Raw genomic sequence first — 21,740 nt, forward strand, 5'->3', positions numbered from 1 at the left:
AGCTTTTACTTGTAAAACACAGATATTTTACTTCATACAGGTGTGCTGGCAGTGGGTTTTCTCAGTTTTTTCTTATCTGAAAAGTTGCCTTCTTATTTGTAGGAAATTTTTTAAAAAGCAGAATTAGTAATCCTTATTTGATATTTCTCAGTATTTTAAAGCTGTCATCACAGTGTCTTCTGGTTAAAAAGTCATATTTTTGCTTTTTGAAGGGCTTTAAATATTCTTTTGTCTTTATTTAGCAGTTTTACTCTGATACGCATACTTTTTGTTTCATATATATGTATTTTTTTGGTTTTTTAATTCTCCTTGAGATCTGTGTCACTTTGTGACTGTGGTTGGTGTATTTCATCATTTGGGAAGATTGTTGGTCATTAGCTTATCAAATAATGCTTCTGCCTCTTTCTGTTCCATTTCTTCAGGTTCCACTTACACACACACTAGACCTTTTCTCTCATTCTTTCCCAGACATTCGCCTTCTTTTTGTTTCCATGTTCTGGTCTATGATGTCTTTTACAGGTTTGTCATCCACCTTAGCATTTCTCAGCTGTGTAATAATGGTTGTCCAAACTACCTCTTGAATTCTTAATTCTATTGATAGTATTTTTCAGCTCTAGAATTTCCACTTGATTTTTTTATAGGTTCTAATTTATTTGTAGAATTTGTCATTTTGTCACTTCTTTTATCGAATATCCTAATCATTTAGGGACTCTTTCTGATGAGTCCATACATGGGTCAACCAAGGGTCTATTTTTCTTGTCTTTTTTACTCTTTATCCTTTTCTCTTGAACATTAGACATTTCTTGCACAAAAGTTTAGAAACTGGAGAATGTTTTCTTCTTTCTGAGAGGCTTTACTTTGGCTTCTGGTAGGCACTTAGGGTTGGGACAGATATGTTTAGGCTATCTAGGATTTTGGTCTTTACAAGGGTTTGTCTATTTCCAGTTTAGCTTTAATCCTAGGACACAGCTCTTCACTGATTGTAATTGAATGCCTGGCTGTTCTGACCAGGCATCTTAGTAGGCTTGAGCTGACAGAGCTTTGCTGGGCCACCAGGCCTCTCAACTGCAACTTTCTATTCCTCCTCTCAGCCTCTTAGCTCCTGAGGCCTGCAGGGGAAAGTGGGTCTGTATGTCAGGCTCCCTTCTTTGCCTTTTCCTTCTCTGTGTCATTATAACATCTCGAATTCTGGCTGCCTTGGTAACCCCAGGCAATGCCTATTTCCCTGGCTCTGTTGAGTTTACTGAGAATTTTGCCTAAACATTGCTGCCTTTTACCCACTGATTTCTGTGCAATCTTCTAGGCTCTTGGGTCATGTCACCTGCATGTTGGAAAAGGTGTTGAAGGGAAAGTTGGTGTTCATGTGACTCAGGATAGCCCCTCAATTTTTGTTGCCTTGGTAGATCTATGATATATTAGCATAAATTGTTTTTTAAGAGTTTGATCTGTCTTTTCCTGTTGTTCTTAGCATGAAGATTGGCGTGATATAAGGTAGTCTGTTGTAGCCAGAAGTGGAAGTTTGCTCCCAGCCTTTAGAACCCTGGAAGTGTTTATCCTTGGGGCATGAGATTAGGGGAGATTTTTTATTCATGGTATTTTATTCATCAAAACTATATAGTATCAATATGTATATATATAAAGTATAAATATTTCTGCATTTTCAAAGTAAGCTATAAACAATATATTTCCTTAAAATTGGACTTGTCTTTTCAGAGTTGAAATTCCTCACAGGATTGAGCTATTTTATGTAGCAAACTGATTTTAAATTATGATTTTTATAGTTTGTGGAGGAAAACTAAAAATAATTTTTCAAAAGCGAAAATTATGTGGACTGTTTATAACATGATGGGATGAATATATAAATCTAGAGTGAATTTTTGGAAATTGGTGAAATTTTTGTTTTATTTTATTTTTCCTTCTAACAGAAAGGCGTAAAAAGGCTTCAGCATGGGAGAGAAATCTGGTGTATCCTGCTGTTATGGTTCTACTTCTTATTGAGACTGTAAGAATTTACTTGCCTACTTAAACAGAAGTAGCTATCTGTTGTTTACTTTAGCATTTGAGTTGGCAGCTTCCTCAGCCAAGTGGTTTCTAGTGAACTTGTTTTCTATCAGCAGGATTAAAATACACCTATCTATACCTTTATCCGTAAAAATCCAGTAAAGCAAAAATGGAAAATAATTTCAATTAGGGAAAGTCTTCAAGATCATGTGTTTCCTCAAGAAGCAAGAAATTTAGGCTTTTGTTTCATTGAAAATTAAGAAAATACAAAGTGTTATAGATATTCTACTTCAGACTCTGCAGAAACTATAAAAATTACACTATGAAATTAATTTGTTCTGGTAATATTTTACCACATTTGAACTTTGTGGAGTTGTGTGTTTTCAGTTGGTGAGACTACTTTGCAAATGGATCAATATTATTATCTTTTAATATAAGCTTTGAAATTATAATAATTCACAGAATCTTTTAGAATTTATTCTAGAGTTTTTTTATATATAGTATCCTTAGTTTTAAATGTAGAATTTTGGTCTTGGCTACTTTTCCTCTATTCTGAAACATGCACTTGATTTCCTAGACTTCGTATTTGTGTATTGGTTAAAAAAAAAAAAAAACCTTTGTAAATGAGAACTGACAGCTTATTTTTTGTGTTATAGTCCATCTCAGTCCTCTTGGTGGCTTGTAATATTCTTTGCCTGCTGGTTGATGAAACAGCAATGCCAAAGGGAACAAGGGTAAGGTACAGTGCTTTCACGGATCTTTCTTTTTCAGAAGTTTTCGGCACATATATAACCTGTTGAAATAAGTAAATGAAAACATTCACCTTTCTGCATGTAAATACTTCAAGTTCTGTGAATTTTTTTTTCTTCTACCAGTACTGGGGTTTGAACTCAGGTCTTCACACTTGCTAGACAGGCACTCTACCACGTAAGCCACACCCCAATCCAAGTTCTATGAATTTCTTTATATGCATATAAAGAACTTTCATATTGTTTGTAAGCTATGATTTTTTTCTCTTTTTTCCTTTGGATTATGAGGGCCTTTTGTCAAGTGTCATAGTTCTTTTGGACTTCATGTCCTAATTGATCCTGATTTTACTAAAACTTGTCTTCATTGTTCTCTAAGAAAACGCATGATTTAGAAAATTGATACATAAAGAGAATGTTAGAGAGACACATGGATTTGTAAAAGCCAAATTGTAGCATAGGGTCATCTGCTCTAGAAAATAGACTATATTAACAAGTATAGATATTAGAGATTCAGATGTACTTTTCATGAATTAACTGTTTTTCTTGTTTAAAACCTGATTTTATTAAATTCTATCAGGCTATTTGAATATATTTTCCATTTGGAAATATTTATACTTGACATACTTGGGTTTTTTGGTTTTTTTTAATTTTTTTTGGAGTAGGGTCTCACTATATATCTCAGGCTGGTCTTGAACTTGTGATTCTTCTGCCTTAGCTTTCCAAGTGCTGACCATGCTTGACCCGACACAGTTTCTCCAGGTGTCTCTATAAAGATTTGGATATTTAATGTGATGTTTAAATTTTAGCATCTTATTACATTTTCCTAAGCAGCTTTTCTGTTCTCTGTAGAGATTTTAGAACTCTGCAGACTTATGTTACTTCTCTGAGCCAGATATGTCTGTCTTCATTACAGAAAAATGTCAGCATCTTACTTCCTTTATTTCAGTATAAGATGAAGATACTTTATTCTTGCAAAAGCTAATTCCTTCAGCCATTTTCTTGACTCACCCAACCAACAACCTGTTTGGGACCTTGAACTGTCTGCCATCACCCTTCCCTCAGTTGGTGAGCCAGTAGCTTCCCCTTGTGTCTAGCCTTGTCTTTGTTTATACCCAATCCACAGGTAGACCAGGAAGTCGCCCCTGTAACTGACTTCCTATTCCCATTTTAAAATACCTGAAAACAAGCTAAGTCCTAGCCTTTTTTTTAATTCATTTATTCATATGTGCATATATTGTTTGAAGTTCTAAGCCTTGCCGTACATTTTTGTCCCATCCTGATCAGAGCACAGTAGAGTGACTTGTACTTTTAGGGATTTCCTGTCTGTTTGTGTAAATAGATCAGATCATCTTAATCCTGCTATAGGCTTCTTTTGAGACAGGGAATATTCCAAAATATTTTCTATACTTTTGTAGGGAAGAAAAAGTAATCTTTTCCTCACCCAGTACAAGGTTCATGACAGAGGTCCCTACATCAAAAGACAGCTTAATAAGAGAAAAGTGGACAAATTCATCTAAGGTTTATGTGACACTGAAGCCTTCAGAAATGAAGACCCCAAGAAACAGGGACACTGTGCATTTTTATGCTTCAGTTTGATGAAGAATGGACACTGGTGGGAAATGTGAGCAGACAAGGAGGGTGTGACTTAATGGTCACAATCTAAAGAAGCATGGTAGGTTCCCTGTACCTGCATCCCAGAGGGGAGGACCCTCCTCTCCCCTGGGTTTAGTTGGGTAGGACACTCCTCCATAAATCTCTGACAGCTGCATGAGAGAAGCTTGGGAAGTCAGAGAGTGACCTTCCTAGATTTTCTCAAATCCAGGGTGCCAGATTTGGGGTAGCATGTCCTCAACTCCATCACTTTCTATTAGCATTATTCATTTCTTCTTCAAAAGGTTGACAAGTTGATAAAACCTTATTCTTTCTTTGTTCATATATGGCATTTCCATGGCTCTGCATATTTACTTCTTTATGCCAAAATTAGAATATGTGTACATATACACACACACACACACATATATATATATATATATATAATGTATGATATTATTTATTGGTTTACTTTTTATTAAGCTGACTATGCATTTTGATTTATCTCTGGTGTCATAATTTAAGCTGACTAGTGAAGCAGTAATTCACATTCAGATAGTTCCTTTAATGCTTACCTAGTAAGTTTTGAAAGTATTTTTCCTACTTTAGTTGGGAATGATATTTTGCCTATCAGGTCTTATTATGTAAGTATTACTTTTTCTGTTTTGATTTTTTTAAAAAGATTTCGAGATGGTATAATGTTTAGGAAAAAAATGTGTGTATTACTTTTTAATAGTCTGTGTTAGCAATATATCTGTTGTAACTCTGAATTTTGGGGAAAGGAAACAGGATAAACATCCATGTTCTTCCTAAACTCAGCTTAATCTTGACATACTGTGTAACTTTTGCACATTGTTTCAGCCTCTAGATAGGTGTATATTCTTCTTCTTTTGTGCTATTCTATTTTTAAAACATTTCTCCCAAGAACATTCACAATATATTTTTTTACATAGCAAATTGTTCATTTTGTAACACTAGGCATAACTGTATCATTTTGACAAGGAACTTAACTGTATTTGAAATAAATCAGAGTTTTTTGAGCTTGCTAAAATTATTAACATGGAAGCTGATTTTGTTGATGAAATCAGCCAAATACCATGTTTTATTGGCCTTTCAAAATATTAAATATCCTAATTTCAACTGTCTTCTATTTATGAAGCAACAATTTTAGGGAAAAACAAATAAGTGGTGTCAATGAATTCTAAGAAGTGTCTTTTTCTCCCCCAGGGACCTGGAATAGGACATGCCTCTCTCTCCACTTTTGGTTTTGTGGGAGCTGCACTTGAAATTATTTTGATTTTGTATCCTTTCTTTTGCTGAACATTCTGTTAATAAGCTTTCTGTCTAGTTTCTGGAACAGTGGTAATTTACTAAGACACTTGTCTAGTAGAAAAAACAAGTCAGTCCTCCTCAAGCACTCAAAGCCACTTTTTGTTTTGTTTTTCCTTTGGGCCTTAAGTTCTCTGCTGAGAATTTAGGGAAACCTGCATCCTTTTCCAGGATTTTTCCTTGATTCTCACAGCTATCTCATGGTGTCCTCTGTCGTTGGTTTCTATAGCCTCCGATTTTTTGGAAACTTCACACCCAAGAAGGATGACACAACTATGACCAAGGTAAGGCAAAGTCTTACTTAGGTTACTGTGGCCTTTCTTTTGCTTTCTAAGGCAAATGGAGTGTTTTATTTGTAATCGCCCTGAATGGTTCGTCTGCAGTGATAGGGATTTGTGAGTGGCGTAAACACCAACTGGAAGATTTTCAGAGTGCTGAGTGAGTGGGAAAAGGATGTGCTCTGTTGAATTTGGACAGCGTCCATTCACTTGTAAATGCACGGATTGCAGAGCTTGTTAACTGGCTGTGGACGGCTCCTCAAAGGACTCTTTTTCCTCTAGAGAAAGCTTAGTGCTAATGAGTAACTCCAATTGTGCTAACTGTACTTCAGGGAGCCTGCTTGAAATCTGAAGAACTTAGTTGCTACAAGTAGTAAGGACAAAGTATTTCAAATTTAAATAATTAAAGTAAGACGGAAGAGTTCTGTTGAGAAACATTTTGTCGTCTGAGGCTAATTTGACTTTCTACAACATGTCATTGGCTTTGGAGTAATAAAGGCTGTTAGCTTGTATAGCAACTGAATCTTTATAAAATATTCCCACAGGCTGATAAAGAATGGCTAATGAGAGCTGCTGCCTTGCTTTTTTTTTTTTATTCCATATTTTTAGCCTACTTAAAGGAGACAAGTTATTATATGTTTATATGTCTGTATTTAATTATTTATATCCATAAATATGTAATACTATGACTTCTTTACAGTCAGTAAGTAGTCGAGGTATCCATTATCTAGTTTAAGTCATCAGACTGTTAATCAGTATTTTTAACTGCTCTTATTAATGTGAAAGAACAGCATAGGATACATCAAAAATAAATTACTAAAGTTAGGTATTTGGAATTCTGTTGCCTGAAAGCACCAGAATTAAACCTTAAATCTTAGTAGTCTAGCATATTAGAAGTAGATCTCACATCTACTTCTCAAATTCTCTTGAATTTGAGCAGTAATCTGGCTTTAAAAATACAGTGAGAAATAATAAATGTATTCTCTTTTACTTGCATGCAAAGTTTTTTGAAATTGGTAACCACATCAATAATATAAAATGTCTGTGAAATAATTTCAGTGTTCCTTAACTTTATGTTCATGCCAAGTACTGTAAATACCTTCTAGAATTCACAGATATAACTTTAAATATTTGTAGGAAAAGTTTATTATTCTTTAAAAAATTTGTATTAAATAGTAAATTATCATTAAGAAGTTGGCACAGTACAATAGGTAACTACACTCCAAAATTTCACAGAACATTAATGGGTTTGTTATCATACTACTGCTTAATTGCCCAATGTTTTTCTCAACAGATCATTGGGAATTGTGTGTCAATCTTGGTCTTGAGCTCTGCTCTGCCTGTGATGTCACGAACACTGGGTAAGTTTGAATGAGAAATGTCCATTTAAAAGCCATACCTTTTAAAGATGTTTTTACATAAACCTCTTTAACTTTTACTTTCTAAACTCTTTCAAAAAGATCACCTTTAAAACGTAATGCTTCTTCCCACATCATTTTCTACTTTCTATTCTATATTTCCCTTATGTGTAGGTCCACACCATATCAAAAAAAGACCATTTATTCTTTAAACACACAAACATTCCTTCTTCAAACAATAGGCTGCTTTTTTTTCCCTTCACCACATTCACAAGTTAGGCTTTCAGTCTTCTACTGAGGAAACTAACTTTTGAAAAAAAAAAAGATTTAATTTCTAGAAAGTATTAAAATAATTTTTCTTAAATGAGACATCTTTTTGAATGTGTAATTTACTGTGTGGTTTAAAAGGCAGAAATTTGTAAGCTTATTTTAAGCTGCTCTTTGAAAGTAGAAAGCACTTGCACTCTGTGTGCTGCAGTCCCTGGAGCACACCAGTGCAAAGGACACTCTCACTCAGTCTCTGTCCCTACCTGTCTTTCTGTCACAGTGTTCTCTTAATTTGTTAGCATGCAGAGTATCATGATCATCTTCTAAAAGTAAAACAGGTATCACTTTGTTACTGAAATAGTTGAGTAAGTCTTCTTTGGCCTTCTTGTCATTATAAAAATGCTGTCATAGACTGTATGTTCAGTTGTTGACTAAGTGTGATTTCAGACAAGAGTTTCCACTAGGTCTAATTCTCTAGACATAGGTTTTAAGAAATTAATGATTAGGAAAATGATGAGAAAAATTCTGCCAATAGACTGTATCCCCTTATGATAGCACTTGTAGGGCCTTTGAGCTGCCTCTGCTTTAGCTCTCAGTTGCCTCCATTGTTGAATGAAGACTCAGGCCATCAGTGTTGCAGGCTGTGTAAGAAATGCACAGTGGATTTATCTTCACAATTTTTACAAAGAATTTCATGTTTTAACAGAACATGGAATTAATGTATAAATGTAAAAGGGACCACTATTCCACAGGCTTATGCAAAACCCACTTATTTTGTGGTCTTATTTCTTTTGTGTTTGCTTTATAGGACTTTTTATTGTTTGACATCTACTTAGGGTGTGCTAATCTTGAAAATGCCAAAAGTATGCACATTAGGAACCTGATTTGAAGCTAAATGTTCTCATACATGTTATGACCATCCATCAGATAACTTTGATAAGAGAACCACCTTACCATTTTAATATTTATAAAACCTATTTACTGTTCTTTGTTATTTAAGATTAATTGCTAATCATTAATATATGCTGATTGTTACAGAAGAAAATTACATGCTGAGTATAGTTTTAATACAAAGAAAACAAATTAATGGCAAAATTTACTTTTTGAAGACTGACAAATTAAATTCCTGAGTTGTTTGCCATAGAGATAAATAAAAAGAAGAAAAAAAGAGAAAGATGGAACAATTAAAATGCAGCTAACAAATGCCTGGACCCAGCTGTCCAAACAGGATTAATGGAGTGCATTAGGGTACAGTGAGTCATGTGGTGCTTTGCAAAATATCAACATGCACCACAGTATATGTTATGCCCAGTGGCACTGAATAGATGAAAAGAAGTAAATACGCTAAACAGATTCATAGAGGCTTTTCACAGTATTAAAAAGCAAATTTCCAGACGAAAAGATAAAGCTTTATTTTAGTATTATGGGAAATGCAAACTAGAGAGTTACTTTGTAATTCCTCTATTAACTCTTCAGAATTGAGTCTTTGATTTTAAGAAGGTAAAATATAGAGAATTGTCATGAATATTATCCTGGAGTATAGCAGGATTTTGATGTACTAGCTGAAAAGCTTATAAGACCAGAATAGAGGATGTATTTAACCAAATTCCTAGCTGTGAAATTCTTCACTTTTTCTCCTGGCCTCTCACAAGGAAATCTGACCTCAGTGGTCTCCTTTGCTCCTGTGAGATCAGCCAGTAGCATCCATCACTCAGGTGAAAGGAGACATGCAACAGAAGAAACAATTTAGCTGCATGCTCACAACTTTACTCTTCTTTCTTTCAACAATTGTTTAGTGAAGACTATTACAATTTTAATTGCAAATTGAATATACATTGAATCCAGTATAAGATAAGAATTCGGTAATATATTTGCTTTAAAAATAAAAGTGTTCTATTAAGGTCTTTTCTTTTGAAAAATTTACCAGTGGCTGGCAAATTTACCAGCGGCTGTTGTTGATGTATTGTAGGCCTTATAAACTGTAGCTTTAGGTTGAGTTCATGCTGTGATAGAATGCATTCATTGAAGAATTCCTTTTAAATAGCTCATTACATTTGAATGTGGAAAATGTTTTACTAATAGAAAAAGGGTCACTAAATAAATTTAATAAGCATATCACTTACTACAAAGAATTATGCTGTAAGGAATATTTTGACCAGATATTGTTAGTCACTGTATATAAACTGAAGTTTTATCGCACATAGAAAACACAAAGAATCTGTACTTAAAAAATGTTGTTTTAGAATCCTTTAAAGCCCTTTAAAAGTAATGTCATGCCTCCTATGCGCCAGAATATTGTTTTGCTTGCCTTTTAGATGAGTTTTAAAGAATCCAAATTTGGGGCTCATATTTTTGGTGAATAATTTATTTACTATTTAGTTTAATAGACTGTCTGCAGATGTTTGTAAACAAGGTGAAGAAAGAATATGTACCAGACTTTTTATAATGAAATAGTTTGAATGTCGGGGTGAATTGTATAAGGATAGATTTTATATTACTGGTAGCATGCTCTTTCTTTACTTAGAAAAGAAAGCACCTGAGACGTTGACTTTTTTTCTTCATTTGTTATTTCCTTTAACCAAAGGGGAAGTTTTTCACAAATGCAAACAACTGTCTTTGAAATACTTTTGTTTCGCTTTTAAAATACTTCTATAATTTTTTTTTTAAATACTGGAAGTTCTTTCTGTAAATTCTAAGTTATACAAGGTCCAAATTCAGGTTTTAAAAATGTGTTTATGGTGTTAAAACTAAATACCCTTTCAAATCAGCTTGTATTCATTTTTAGATTTTTTTTTTTTTTCCGGTACTGGGGATTGAGCTTTAGCATTTCCACCTATTTCTCTTTGTGTCCCCTGCAGTCTGCCACCTTGCAGGAGATAAGCAGGATTATTCTCTTGTTCCTCCACGAGTCAATAACCGGCCTTTCTTGAAGAGGCCTTTACTGGGGGTTTTGTAAATACACTAACTCATGTTTGTCCTGGGCTTTCCTTCTCCCTTTCTCCTTTCTGGCTGTCACAGATGCTCAGCAGTGGCAGGTGTGAAATAGAAGGTCAGGTCATCTGTTCCCAGTTGAGATATTGACGTAGAAGTAATTTCAAATATATAACTGAACATAATAAATGAGTGGTTTTAACTAACTTTTGGTCGATTACTGATGTTCTTATATTTGAGCAGTAACTGTGTATCTGGGTAAAATTTTTAAGAATAAGGAATTCTTAAAAGCATTCCGTGTCAAATGATGGAGACAGCTAGAGCCACCAGTGACAGCTCCTTAGAAACTTGTGTTCCGGGGACGCCTGGTTGTGCTTCTCTGATGCTGCACTTGCTTCAGGGAGATGAAAGCCTGTCTGAGAAAATGCCACATTGGACACATGAGTCCAAATTCAGCCCTCTGTTGATTTACAGATACCTTAAATTTAGTTTATTTAAAAATAATTTTCATATGAAAACAAGACCAGTTAGGATTATTTAGCCAGCGGGAAACTTCAGATGTTATTTTTAAAATGTTATAGTTAGAGAGCTGGCATGTTGGCTCATGTCTGTAATCCCAACTGCTTGGGAGGAGGAGATCAGGAAGATCATGTTTTGAGGCTAGCTGAGGCAAAAAGTTTGTGAGACCCCATTTCAACTAACAAGCCAGGTGTGTTCATGTGCACCTGTCATCCCAGCCACACAGGAGGGGAGGTGTAAGTAGGAGGATCACAGTCTGAGGCCAGACCCTATTGAAAAATAACTGAAGCAAAGAACTGAGGTGTGGCTCGAGTGGTAGAGTGCCTGCCTAGCAAAAAAAAAAAAAAAAAATTACAATTAAAATGTTAGAATTAAAGCAAGACAGTTACAGTAATGTGTCTAATTTGTACTAAGAATAAAGAACCCTAATCTAGTTGAGTGTTTAAAATCTTTTTTTTTTTTTTTTTGATTGGACTGGGGTTTGAACTCAGAGTTTCCCACTTGCAAAGCAGGTGCTCTATCACTAGTGCCGTATGTCCAGTCCATTTTACTCTGGTTATTTTGGAGATGGGGGTCTCACAAACTCTTTGCCTGATCTGGCCTCTAACTTCAATCCTCCCAAGTAGCTAGGATTACAGGTGTGAGTCACTTGAGCCCAGCCTTGCTGAGTACTCTTAATTGTTCACTTGTGCAGTCAATTGTGAGATAGATGGATAGTCAGTTGTAGGAAGTTTAATTTTTAATTAATTTAATTATGTTAGTAAACACACAAATAAATCTATTTGATTGTCCTTATAAAGAACATTAAAAATTAGAGATCAGGCTAAAATCACTTGTGACCACCACTATAATTTCAATCCCCTCTTCAGAGTTTCCAGAAACCACTTGCTCATAGTTTTTCAAGTAAGTTTCTGTAAGTCTATGTGCACTGTGTGTGTACATGGATATTCTGTAGGGAATTTTAACTCTCACCTGCATGTTACTTTGTTTCTAATTCTTTTGTTGGCATTCTTGCTCCTTCTGATGACTCACCCTTCTTTGATGCCTAGCGGAGTTAAAAGAAGCTAAGGTTTTAAAATCATTTCCTCTATCAGAACTGCGTAATCTGAAAATGAATTCCAAACCAAAACAACTGGTGCTGTTTTTATCTTAATTGGCCCCCAAATCTTTTTTTCTTCATTTCTGGTCACCCACCCTTCTTTTTTTCTCCTCCTCCTTTAGCCATTCCTTAGCTGTCTATTGCTGCCTCACAACTGCCATCCACCACTTGTTCCATGATCCAGCCCTCTAATGGACCCCCCAAGCTAAGCATAAAGACGCCTAGCTGTGCTGCATACAGGGTCTGCCCGCCACCCCACACTGGCCGTTTCTAAAGCAGAATTCTAGTATGTCTCTTCAATCTTCTGGGATACTTCTGTCCTGAAGGTCAAATCAGTCACTTGATGGCAGATGTCTCTGCTGTCTTGCAGCAGTACTGCCAAGAGCTGAGTATGAATGTTGGTAGACTGGATTCCAACATGGATTTTTCTTTTTGAGAAGGGCTGAGTAAGAAGATGTGAAACTAAACCAAAAGTAGGGAAGGACTTCCTTTCCTATGTGAGAAAGTGTTATTGGGAGGCCCTGTGGATGCTGTGTCCAGAGAGCTTCTTCAGGAGGAAGGAGGTAGACAGCTACTATGTGCTTTGGAGGACTCAGATACTCACTTCTTTGAAAATTAGTTCTTTCTTGGGCTCTGATTATGATTCTCCATCATTGGATTTTAGTTTATGAATTCTAGTTCACCTGGATTACTACATTAAATTGACTTCAGATTAGAATGAAATGAACTTGGGTATAAATAGTCCTCATGGAAGTTGATATGATATTTGCAAGTACATTTTCCATCTGTAAGCTTTGGTTTGCACACTCCCACAGCCCTCTCTCTTTGACCTTCCTGATCTATTCAGATCTTCCCCGTTCCCTGAGTCGAATCCTACATTACACATCATCAAAGTTTCTTATGTTTTTGCACTTTCAATCTTGTGTTACTCTGACGTATGTGGATTGACTTCCACAAGAAACCTTAGATTCCTTAAAGGACAAGGCCTGCAACTGTTTAATCCTTCACAGTGCAGCCTAAGTTAATAAGCACTGCAGTGTCATTGAGTACTGCTTATTGAGGGTGGGTTGTGTTCTTAAAGTGGATGAACCAATATGTTCTAGTTGTGCTGCTTCCACCTGCTTGTCTTTGTCTCCATATTCTAAGCTTGTTTGACCAAGTATTCTGATTTTATTATTTTAAAAGACCTGAGTGGATAACTAAAAGTGGTACACACACAAAATGGAATGCTTTTCAGCCATTGGAAGGAATGACTTTTAGGTGAAATAAACCTATCGCAAAAAGACAAGCACTGTGGGATTCCACTTAGAAGAGGTACTTCGTGTAGTCCAACTCAGACAGAAAGAATGGTAGTTTCCAGCAGCCAGAAGGAAGAGTAGGGAAAGTTGTTTATGGGCAGAGTTCAGATTTGCAAGATTTGACAAGAGTTGTGGTTATGGAGGGGGATATGGTTGTGCAGTGATGTAATTAATACCACTGAACTGTACATTAAAAATGGTTAAATTGGCAAATTGTGGGTTCTGTGTGTACCACACACAGAAACCAAGAAAAAGGAAGGAATTGCTTATACATGGTGTGGTATTTTCAATGTCTGTCATGCCAAGAAAAGAAGCCAGACATAAAAGGTGACATATTGTGTGATCATTTTTGTGAAGTGTCCTGAATAGAAGAATTCATGGGAATAGAAAGTAGATTTGTGGTTACAGGGGAGGGGAGAAAAAGGGTCAGTGACTTTTAAAACTATCATTTAATATTTATCATAATAAAAATAATAATTAAAATTTCTTTACCATGATAAAATATTTTTACTATAATTTTCTACCAAAAAGCCTGCTAGAATTTTGAGTGGGATTGTGTTGAATCTATGAAATAAACTGGAGAGGATTAACATGTTTGCAGTATTGAGTCTTTCAACCTCTGAGCACAGTGCATTTATTTAGTTCTTTATTTTGTCTCAGCACTGTTTTTGTTGTTCAGGTCTTACCCCCGTGATTCTATTATAAATGGTATTTAAAAAGTTCAATTCCCAGTGGTTTGTTGCTGATACATGCATAGTTGATTTTTGTGTATTGATCTTTTCTCTTGCGACCTTGCTAAACTCACTCAATGTGCTGTTTCATGAGCTTCATTTAATTTCTTCTTAGAAGACCATGACATCTGCAATAAGGAGTGTTTGCCTTGTTCTTTTCCAACATAGTTGTGTTTGTTTATTTTTGTTCCCCTTTGCGTTGTCTGTAGCCCCCAGTGCAATGCTGAATGGAGTTGGTGAGAACAGATGTCTTGATTTCCTTGTTGTGCCACAAATCTTACTTTAACCATTAACTGTGAGAGCAACTGTGGGTTTTTTGGTTGTCATTTATTGCTTTTTGTAGTTGCCTTTACCAGATTGAAGATATTGCTTTCTTTTCCTACCTTGCTGGAGTTTTTTTTTTTTTAATTGGGAATGGAATTTTTTATCAGAAATGGATGTTGGATTTTATTAATTACTTTTTTACCTCTATTTGGATAATCACGGTTTTTCTCTTTCTTTTTTAGTCTACAAATGTGCTGAATTACATCTAGTATTTCTGAAATATTAAATCAACCTCATGTTCCTGGGGTAAACTCTACCTGGTCAATGTATTATCCTTTTTTATATTGTTGGATTGATTTTGATAAAATTTTACTTAGGACTTTTGTTTCAGTATTTGTGACTATGTATGTCTGTATTTCTCTTGTATCTGTTTTTTTTTTGTTTGTTTGAGTAATGTGTCATCATTAAAAGTATTCAGAAATACACCTTCCTCTTCAGCTTTCTGGATGAATTTTTGTTGTTTTTTTTCCTCCTTCAGTGTTTGATATAGGCCCTCCTGGGCCTATAAGTTGCTTATTGGAAAGGTTTTAACAACAAATTCAATTTCTTTTATAGAATTTTACTGTTTTCTTTCTGTTATTGATTTCTAGTTTCAGCTGTGGTTTGAGAAGATAGTTGGTATGATTTAACATTTTAAGTTTGTTAAAAATTGTTTTGTGAACTAACATGTATTTTATCTTGAGCAGTGTTCCATGTGCAATTGAGAAGAAAGTGCATTTCACTGGTGTGTGGCTTAAAGCTCTGTGTGTGTCTCAGGCCTTATGTATTTCACAGTGTTCAAGCCAGTGGTTTCCTTGTTGATCTTCTCTCTGGATGTCCTGTCCATTCTTGACATTAGGGTATTGAAGTCCCCTCCTACTACTACATTGCCATCAGTTTTTCCCTTGAGATGTGTCAGTATTTGGGTGAGTGTATGTAATATGTATTATTTATAATAGTTGTATTTTCTTGTTGATTTGACCATTTTATCTTTATATACCATCTTCCTAGTCTCTTATGACATTTTTTAACTTAAAGTCTGTTTTGTCTGATATTAGTATAGCTGCTTCTGATCTCTGTTGGTACATTAGCATAGGATATCTTTTTCATTCCTTCACTTTCAAGCTATGTGTATCTTTATATAAAAAATGTGTCTCTTAGTGATAGCATATCACTGGATCTTGCGTTTTTGTTGTTGTTGTTTGTTTCTCATTCATTCATCTTCTACCTTTTCTATGTGTATCTTTATATAAAAAATGAGTCTCTTAGCGATAGCATATCGCTGGATCTTGGGTTTTTGTTGTTGTTGTTTGTTTCTCATTCATTCATCTTCTACCTTTTTTTTTTTTTGATGGGTCTGGGGTTTGAACTCAGGCCTTTGCACTTGCAAAGCAGGTACTCTACTGCTTGAGCCACACCTCCAGTCCATTTTGCTCTGGTTATTTTGGACATGGGTTCTCAGGAACTATTTGCTTGGGCTGGCCTTGAACGGTAAGCCTCTGGATCTCATCCCAAGTAGCCAGGATTATAGGCGTGAGCCACTGGTGTCTGACACTAGCCTTTTGTTTTTGTTCCACTTTGGTTTTTTGTGTTGGGGATTAAGCCCAGGGCCACATATGCTGGGCCCATGCTCTACCACTGAGCTACATGTTTGGCCCTCTGAGCCTTTGTTGGGGAGGTTAGTACATTGACATTTAAGGTGATTGTGGGTGGGTAAGGACTTACTATTCCCATTGCCTTGTTTTTGTTTTGCAGTTTTTAAAATTTCTCTCTTCCTCTCTTGCTATGTTCTTTCATATGATTATTTCTTCTGGTGGTTTGGTTTGATTCCTTTCTCTTTGGTGTGTCTACTATAGGTTTTTCCTTTCTGGTTATCAGGAGACTTGTATAATTTTCTTATAAGTGACTTAATATAAAACTAGATTGTGTTTAATTACATACAAAACCAGGACACTTTTACTTTCCCTACACCACCTGCTCTCAAAGTTAAGAGTTTACTTTTAAATCTGTTAGGACATTTATTTTGGTTAAACTATTCTTAGTAGTTTTATCTTTTACCTTTTACATTAGAATTACAGTCATTTACTCACCACCATTATAGTGTTATATTATTTTGGTATTTGACTATATATTCATCTTTACCAGTGGGATTTGTACTTTCATATGCTTTCACATTTCTTCTTGGCCTTTTTTCATTTTCATGTAAAGAACTCTCATAAGTATTTTTCACAATACAGGTCTATTAGAGACAAACTCAGTTTCTGTTTGTTTTGGAAAGACTTATCTAGCCTTCATTTTAAAAGGCTATTTTGTAGATTATAGACATTTTTTTCTTAGCATATATTCCTTGTACAGGGGAGATTCATATGTGGCATTTCATATGTGAGTATAGTATTCTTGATCATCAATTTTTCTTATAGATCATTGAATCTATCATGTCCTGTTTTCTGGCTTGCAAAGTTTCTGCTAAGAAATGTGATTATCTTATGCTGGTTCCCTTGGGACACCTGTCATGTATGTATTGGTTTGCTTGATGCTGTCTTATGAATTCTGTAGATTTTCTTTATTCTTTTTTCATTCATTTACTTACTTTTTCTCCTCCAACTGGATAATTTCAAATAACCTATCTTCAGATTTATAATATCTTTCACTTGCTTGATCAAATCTGCTATTGAATCATTATTGAATTTTTAGTTCTATCATTATATTCTTAAGCTCCAGAATTTCTCTTGGTTCTTTTAAATCTTTCTTTTTTACCCTTCACTTTTGGTGGTGTATATTAATTGTACAAAATAATGAGTTTATTACTTTTTCATACATGTATATAATGGACTGTGATTATACTCACCCCCTCATTATTCTCTCTTGTCTACCTCTCTCCGTCCTCTAGTCATTTTCCTCTTCTCAAAAAGTCTTGTTCTACTTCTGTGTCTTTTATATTTAAATTTAGATTCTGCATATAAGAAAAAATATGTGATATTTGTCTTTATGAGTCTGGCTTATTTTGCTTAGCACAGTGATGTCCAATTCTGTCCATTTTCCTGCAAATGACTTGAATCGGTTCTTTATGACATCTGTTGTTGTGGGTCTAAGCTGATTCCATAACATGGCAGCTGTGAATAATGATGCAGTAAACATGGATGTACAGGTATTTCTATTGTATGCCAATGTAGATTCCTTCCACTGTGCACTCAGAAGCTGTATGCTGGTTAATACAGTAATTCCAGTTTTAGTTTTTTCAGGAATCACCATACTAATTTTCTTATTGGTTCCACTAGTTTACGTTCCCACCAAGAGTGTATAAGGTTCCTTTCCCCACATCTTTACCAGCATTGCTGGTGAGATTGCTTTCAGTAGGATGGCCATTTTCACCATATTAATTCTACTGATGCATGAACATGGAGGTCTTCCCATTTTTTCATGTCTGTTTCAGTTTCTTTCTTCAATGTTTTATAGTTATGAATGGGATGAGATGGAATCTCAATGTTTTGATTTTCATTGCCTTTCTAGCTAAGGATGTCAAACATTTCCTCATGTATTTATTGGCCATTTGTACTTCTTTTGAAAACTGTTCAGTTCACTTACCCATTTGTTAATTGGATTATTTGTTCTTTTCATGTTTAAATTTTTGAATTCTTTTTTAAAATTATTATATTATTGTTGTACTGGGAGTACATTGTGACATGTACAGAAGTACCTGCAATATATCTGAATTAATTAACCCTTCCCATCATTCTCCTTTATCCTCCCTCCCCCCTTCTTAGAATAATTTCAACAGGTCTCATGTTTACATTTTGAGCTCTTTATAGATTCTGAATATCAATCCCCTGTTACAGGAGTAAGTGACAAAGATTTTCTCCCATCCTATAGGCTGTCCCTTCATTCTGGTAATTTTCCCTTGCTGTGCAGAAACTTTTAATTTGATGCAATTCCATTTGTCAGTTTTTGCTCTTATCTCTTGAGCTGTTTAGAAAGGTGGTGCCTACCCTTGTATCTTGAAGTGTTTTCCTATAGTAGTTTCAGAGTCTCAAGTCTTCCATTAAAGTCTGTCTTTGATCTATTTTGAATTGGTTTTTGAACAAGATGAGAGAAAGGAATCTAGTTTCAGTCTTCGACATACATGTGGATATCCACTTTCTCCATCACCATTTGTTAAGAGGCTGTCTTTTCTACAAACGTGTGGTGCCTTTGTTGAAAAACAGATACCTGTGGCTGTGTTGGTTTATTTCTGGTTCTTCAATTCTATTTTACATTAGAACATGTTTCTGTGTTTGTGTCAACTATGTGGTCTTTGTTGCTGCAACCTGTGTGGCTAAGCTGCTGAGCCTGACTGGGAGCAACAGGGAATGAGAAATAAAGACACACAGACATAGACACACAAAGCTGGGATTGAGAGGGCTGTATATTCTTGATGGGATACGTGAGCACCTACCTGAGCCAGAGCATTTATTTTATAGGTCAGTACAAGGAAATGAATCAGGTAAAAATCAGGCTTCAATAATTCTTTGATCTAAGGTATAAGGAATAGGGTCTGGTGGGCTAATTTCTAAAGGCTATAGAAGCTTAATTACAACACATCTGTTCTAGAAATCATCAAGGCACACAGAGCACCTTATCTATAGATATTGATTAATCTGGCATCAAGGAGTTTCCTAACAGTTCTGGTACTTTATCTAGTTTGCATCAGGGAACTGGTGTATGGTCACAACAGGTTGTTTTCTTCAAAGGAGATGCAGGAACAAAGGTCCTGGGAAGAATGAGAGTAGGAGAGCTCTGCAAACTCCTACTTGGAGAGACTTTGCAACCTCCAATATTTCCCAGTCCAAGGTCCATGCCTAGTCTCCAAAACTTTGTTAATATGGCTGTGTAGTATTATTTGAAGTCAGGTATTGTGATATCTCCAACATTGTTCTTTTTGCTTAGGATTGCTTTGGGCATTTGGTCTTTTGGGCTTCCAGATGAATTTAGGATTGATTTTTTTTTCCTATTTCTGTGAGAAATGACATTGGAATTTTTTATGGGGACTACAGTGAATCTGCAGATTGCTTTCAGTAGTGTGGTCATTTTCACCATATTAACTCTACTAATGCATGAACCTGGGAGGTTTCCCATCTTCTCATGTCCATTTCAGTTTCTTTCTTCAGTGTTTTATAGTTTTCATCGTAGAGTTCTTTGTTTGGTTAGGTTTATTACTAGGTATTTTTAGGCTATTTTAAATGGGCTTATTTTTCTGATTCTTCCTGAGCCTGTTGATTATTGGTATATAGAAAAGCTGCTGATTTTTGTATGTGGATTCTGTATTCTATTTCACTGAGAGTGTTCATCAGATCAGAAGTTTTGTGGTGAAGTTTTAGGGTCTTCTAAGTATAGGATACATTGTCTGTAACTAGGGATGTTTTGACTTCCTCCTTTTCTCTTGCTTTATTGCTCTGGCTAAGAATTTAAGCACTATATTGAATAAGAGTGGGGAGAGTAGATACCTTGTCCTATTCCTGGTTTTATAGGAAAAGCTTTCTGTTTTTCTCCACTTAGAACAATGTTGGCGATAGATTTCTCATACATACCCTTTATCATGTTGAAGTAAATCCCTTCTAATCCTAGCTTCTCCAGGGTTTTTTAAAATCATGACAGAATGTTGAATTTTATCAAAGGCCATATGTGTTTCTATTGAGATTTTCATGTGTTTTCCCTTCTTTATTCTGTTTGTGTACTGTATTATGGTTATTGATTTGCATGTAATGAACTATCCTTGCATCTCTGGAATAAAACCAACTTGATCATACTATGTCACCACCTTAATGTATTATTGAATTTGGCTTGTGCATATTTTATTGTGGATTTTTGCATCAAGGAAATTGGTCTGTACATTTCTTTTATTTGTTGTGTCCTTATCTGGTTTTTGTTTGGGGGTAATTCGGGCTTCATAGAATGAGTTTGGTAGCATTCCTTCTCTTTCCATTTTATGGAATAATTTGAGGCACATTGGAATCAGTTCTTTCATAAAGGTCTTGGAGAATTAATCATTGAATCTATCTGGTGGTAGTCTTTTCTTTGTTGGAACAGCCTTCATTGTCATTGTCATAGATCTGTTTAGGTTATTTATATACTCTTGCTTCAATTTTGGTAGGTCACTTGTGTTAGAAATATATCTATTTCTTCTAGATCTTATAATTTCTTGGAATGTAGGTTTTCCAAATATTCCATAATGATCCTCTGGATTTCTGTGATATTTGCTGTAATATCCTTTCTGGCATCTCTAATTTTATTACTTTGGGTCTTCTCTTTCTTTTGGTTAGTTTGTCTAAGGGTTTGTCAGTCTTGTTTATCTTTTCAATGATCCAACTCTGTGTTTCACCATTCTTTGTATTGTTCTTTTGTTCTCCATTTCATAAATTTCCACCTTGATCTTCATTATTTCTTTTCATTTTCATTTGATTCTAGGAATTTCTTAACTCTCTTCCTGGTTTCTTCAGTGATCCTCCCTGATCATTCAAGTGTATTGTTCAGTCACCATGTGTTTATATAGTTATTGTTTCTCTTGCTATTGATTTATAATTTTATTCTACCATGATTTGGTAAGATATAGGAAATTATTTCATATTTTTTATATTTGTTAAGATTTGCTTTAATGACTTAAAATGTGATCTATTCTGAAGAAAGTTCTGTGTTCTGCTGAGAAGACTGTGTATTCTGCAAATGATGGAATACTTTGTAAATCCATTGGATCTATGATAAGTTAACTTTATGGTATCTTTGCTTATTTTTTGTGTTGATGAACTATCTATCGGTGAGAGTGGGATATGGCAGTCACTTACTATTATTGTACCTGGTTGGATATGTTCCTTTATGTCCAGAAATTTGTTTTATGAAATTGGGTGCACCAATATTTGGTACATAGATATTTGCAATTGTTTTATCTTCTTGATGGATAGTTCCCTTTATTATTATGTAGCAATCTTTTTATTAGTATATATTAATTGTACAAAGATGTTTCTTTGTGATGTGTTTATTCATGCATATAAGTGCTATGATCCAATTTGCCCCTTCTATTACTCTTTATTATCCTATGTCCCATCCTTTAAAAATAATTTTTAATGGACTTCCCTCCTGAGTAATTTTGGCTTGAAGTGTGCTTGTCAAACATGATTATAACTACTGCTTACTTTCAGATTCCATTTGCTGGAATTTAGTTTTCTTTCCTTTCACTTTTCAGTGTGTGTATGTCTTTGCCAGTGAGATAAGTTTCCTGTAGACAGGAAATACTTGGATTTTAGTTTTTAATCCATT

General features: G+C 35.0%; 1 protein-coding gene across 2 annotated transcripts in view; it reads left to right on the plus strand.

Annotated features, from left to right (window-relative positions):
• Lmbr1 (limb development membrane protein 1) overlaps positions 1 to 21,740 on the plus strand; it is a 146,277-nt gene that overhangs the window by 104,347 nt on the left and 20,190 nt on the right. For both annotated transcript variants that reach the window (XM_074059981.1, XM_074059987.1), the window contains 5 exons: positions 1,926 to 2,002; positions 2,658 to 2,735; positions 5,568 to 5,641; positions 5,863 to 5,953; positions 7,242 to 7,308. In XM_074059981.1, coding sequence (XP_073916082.1) covers positions 1,926 to 2,002; positions 2,658 to 2,735; positions 5,568 to 5,641; positions 5,863 to 5,953; positions 7,242 to 7,308 — 387 coding nt within the window. The remainder of the gene's footprint in view (positions 1 to 1,925; positions 2,003 to 2,657; positions 2,736 to 5,567; positions 5,642 to 5,862; positions 5,954 to 7,241; positions 7,309 to 21,740) is intronic.

Source organism: Castor canadensis, chromosome 2 (genome assembly GCF_047511655.1).
Source record: "Castor canadensis chromosome 2, mCasCan1.hap1v2, whole genome shotgun sequence".
Classification (NCBI taxonomy): Eukaryota; Metazoa; Chordata; class Mammalia; order Rodentia; family Castoridae; genus Castor; species Castor canadensis.